Genomic DNA, 3,845 nt, shown 5'->3' on the forward strand with positions numbered 1-3,845 from the left:
AAAAAGAAAGAAGCTTCAAATAAAAGAGAGAAGGGGGAAGAATTATATAGAAAAGAGAATTATAGAAGGTAACAGGACAGAAGAAAAAGAGAGAAAAGAGTTACAAAAGAGTTGTATAGAGGATGATAGTGGAGGAAAACGAGGAAAAGAAGCAAGAAATAAAAGAGAGAGGAAGTGTAACATAGAAAGAGAGAGAGAGAGAGAGAGAAAGAAAGTAGTACTGAGGATGACAGAGGAAGGGGTGTGAAATAAGGAAGGGGAGGAAAAAGAAAATATAGGAGACGAAGAAGGAGGGGAAGGAAGAAGGAAATATAGGAGAAGAAGAAGGAGGGGGAGTAACATTGAAAGTTATCACCGAATAACTTTCTTGTAAAGAGTCTCGTCTCGTTCCAAACGTGACGTCAAACTTTATTAATCTTTCTTCTCATTAATTATATTTAATATCGTCATTTTCACAAAGTTGTGAACATCGTTAACAAGCACTACTTACTTATTTCTCTTTTTACTTTCCATAAATCTCGAATATTTGTGGTTATAAGTAAAAAAAAAAACAGGAAAGCCCCCTTCATCATTATTAGAATTATTACAATTATAATTAATAGTTGTTAATTGTACTTAGTAATTACTAGTATTATTATTTTCTGTTATTGTTATTGTGTTTGTTTATAGTTTTTTTGTGTGTACTGGAGCCACCCACGTGACCAGTGACGTGACATTACGAGATATCAACAATGACTTCGGGAAGGAGCGGCGACAGCAATCACAATAACAAGGATAGCAGGATCGGTAACAGCATGGCTACCTCGGGCGTCACTGTTGTCGGCCAGGAGGTTGTTATTTACGAGGTAAGGACGGACATTTCTCTTCGGCACTTTGTTATTATTTTTATTATTGCTGTTGTTGTTGGTTTCGCAGATTAGACCCTCCACGCCCCCTGGTCTCCCCTCCACGCCACCCCCGGTTTCCCCTCCCCGTCACCCCCGGTTTCCCCTCCCCGTCCCCGGTGTTAGTTATCCGATTAAAACCCCTTCAAATTCTGTTATGATTTTCATTGACAACTGTTAAATAGAAAACGTCACCCTCCAATACCTAACTGGTACCATTTTAATCCACCCTCGGAAAAAATGTAAAGGAAGTTGTCCTCGGCAGGATTTGAACTCAGAACGTAAAGAACCATAGCAGACTATTTTGCACGACGCTCTATTAATTCTGCCATTTCATCGTCTTCACATCATTTATGTCTCTAATACTTTCGGGAGAGGAAAATGCATGAACGTCTCACCAATTCTTTTCTTTCTTGTTTCCCTATCAACTTAGAGCTTTTGCCCTTTTCGAGTCCCCTCCTTGCCATCGTTAATGTTCAAACCCCACCAGGGTCTCGACTTCGCATTCCTCGGATAAAATAAGGCCCACAGCAACTTTTGTGGGGTCTCTAACTAAGCCTTACTTTCATTTTTTTATAGTATTCCTGCTTCATACAATAGGAATTACAATTCTGAGAGAATTTTGTTTTCCCAAATATTTGAATTTAAAAAAATGCTCTCCTCCCACCTCCGATATCCTTTTCCTTCCCCATGCGGTAGTGACAGCTGTTCCCAAAACTCCATCCTTTCATCCTCCTGGGGCTGATTAAACAGAGTAAGTATTGGGACCAATATAATCAATAATAATATGCCAGAATCGTTAGCGCGTCGGACGAAAAACTTAGTGGTATTTTTTTCGACACTTTACGAGTTCAAATCCTGCCGAAATTGATTTTTACCTTTCATCCTTTCGTGGTCGATAAAATAAAGTAACAGTCAAGTATGGGAATTGATGTAATCAACTAACCCCAACCCTTCAAAATTACTGGCCTTGTGCCAAAATGCTATTATTGGTATTGGTAATCACCAGAAATGTAAGAGATACAGTTCTTGAACTGGATCTCATGACATAATTTTTTTTCTTTCTATGACCCTCTGTTGTTGAAAACCACTTAATAAGTGTCGTTCTTTTAATCTAACACACACACTGAAATGTCATGGACGTCACCATCATCCCATTTTACTAAATAATTCTAAAGTTATATAGTTTAAGTTAGTTATATATATATGTAGTCTATAAAGAAATAAATATATGTGTACATGTGTTGTTCATCTTCGGGAATGTCTTGTCCATATTTCCTTTCCTTCCCAAATAAATCTGTTTCTGTCAACATTGTCCCCAGAGGCAGGGCGGGTGTCTTTGACTGGTTTCTGTTGTTTCGTGTTTAGTCTTGTTCTCTGACCCCCAGATCAGCTGTCACTGAGCAAACTCTATTATGACCATAGGCGTTCCAGGCGTGATCAACTCGTCTTTTGTTCAGACATTGTATTGGGGAGTTAGATTTGGCTACTATTTCTTGATCGAACGTACGATCGCGTGGAAGTTCTCTTGGCTCGAAATGTTGTATATCTGCGTATTGTTTGTATATTTGATAGTTCTGTTTTAGCCCCAGGCTAGCTTCGATTGAGTAGACCCATGGTCAAAGACGTTCCAGTCATGGTCATCCCACTTTGTATTCAGATATAGTATATCGACGACTATATTATTATCCATTCCGATCTGTCCTTTTCTAAAGATGGTAGGATGCGATATAAAAAAAAAAGATATAGTTGCTATTTCTAGCGGGATAGGTAACCACGTAGGGACTTTCCTTCATTGATTCGTCGATGTGTTTGTATGTTTACTCAGATTCTGCTGTTAGTATGGTCGTGTTGACTCGTGTGTGGATGTTTTGTGTGTATATATGTGCACCCATCTTTAATTTACCTTGCTCACAGCCCCTTTTACCATCATAAGTTTATGTCCCTCTGTACCACTGGTGCTGTGTCAACATTGTCCCTAAAGACAGGGCGGGTGTCTCTTGTATTTTAATTAGTTTCTGTCAGTTGTGTGTGTGTGTGTGTGTGTGTGTGTGTGTGTATGCGAGCGTGACTATGTTTGTGCTGTTTGCCATCTGTGAGATGTGTGCGTGCGTTTCGGTGTCTGGGTGATTGCAGTCCCTATGTATACAATTATGTGTTTTCCTACAGCATTAGGGTATTTTAGCTCTTATTTCTAGCAATGTAGATGTCCTGACACCCTTAGTCGTATTTAATGACAATTATATTTTTCCTTTATGGAAACGCATTGCCTATGGCTGTTTATATATATATATATATATAATTGAGCATATATATATATATAATTGCGTGTGTATGTATACAAATACACACGATTGCTTGTGTGCGTGTATATATATGTGAAAGACAAGAGATATGGTCGTCGCTAAGCATACATGTATCAAGCTACGATACTGTTGTTTATATATATATATCAACCTATTTATAAAACTCGTAAATTTTACTCTCAGACATGAATTCAAACACTACCTTTAAGCTAATTACATTACACACACACACTTCGATTTGCAGAAACTCGTCGCGGTTGATTTATCCTTACAGAATCAAACACAAGACATAATCACACGTTCACATACCAATACAAAAACCACACTTACACACACACACACACACAACCCCTACTTAAAGCGAATCGCACATTATTAGTACAGTGGGATGCCAAACTTAATCATACTCGATCAAACATTTGTCATGCACATAGCCAAACAATTAGGTCATACATTTATAAAACAGGCAGACAAGATACACAGCCTAGACTGATATTCGTGTCTAGAAGACATGGAGAATATATACCGGTACACACACACACACTTATATACCCAGTGATAGACTTCTCCTCCTCATATTTATGAGTGCATGAATATATAAATGTGCAGACTACACAGATACATACATACATACATACATATATATATATATATA

General features: G+C 38.0%; 1 protein-coding gene across 1 annotated transcript in view; it reads left to right on the forward strand.

Annotated features, from left to right (window-relative positions):
- The first annotated feature begins 449 nt into the window (after window positions 1–449).
- The window catches only part of LOC106878023 (dual specificity protein kinase splA), an 89,412-nt gene continuing 86,016 nt past the window's right edge, over window positions 450–3,845 (forward strand). The window contains exon 1 of the mRNA XM_014927104.2: window positions 450–845. Within this exon, the coding sequence (XP_014782590.1) occupies window positions 732–845 (114 nt within the window). The 5' untranslated portion in view covers window positions 450–731. The remainder of the gene's footprint in view (window positions 846–3,845) is intronic.

This window comes from Octopus bimaculoides, chromosome 22, assembly GCF_001194135.2.
Source record: "Octopus bimaculoides isolate UCB-OBI-ISO-001 chromosome 22, ASM119413v2, whole genome shotgun sequence".
Lineage (NCBI taxonomy): Eukaryota > Metazoa > Mollusca > Cephalopoda > Octopoda > Octopodidae > Octopus > Octopus bimaculoides.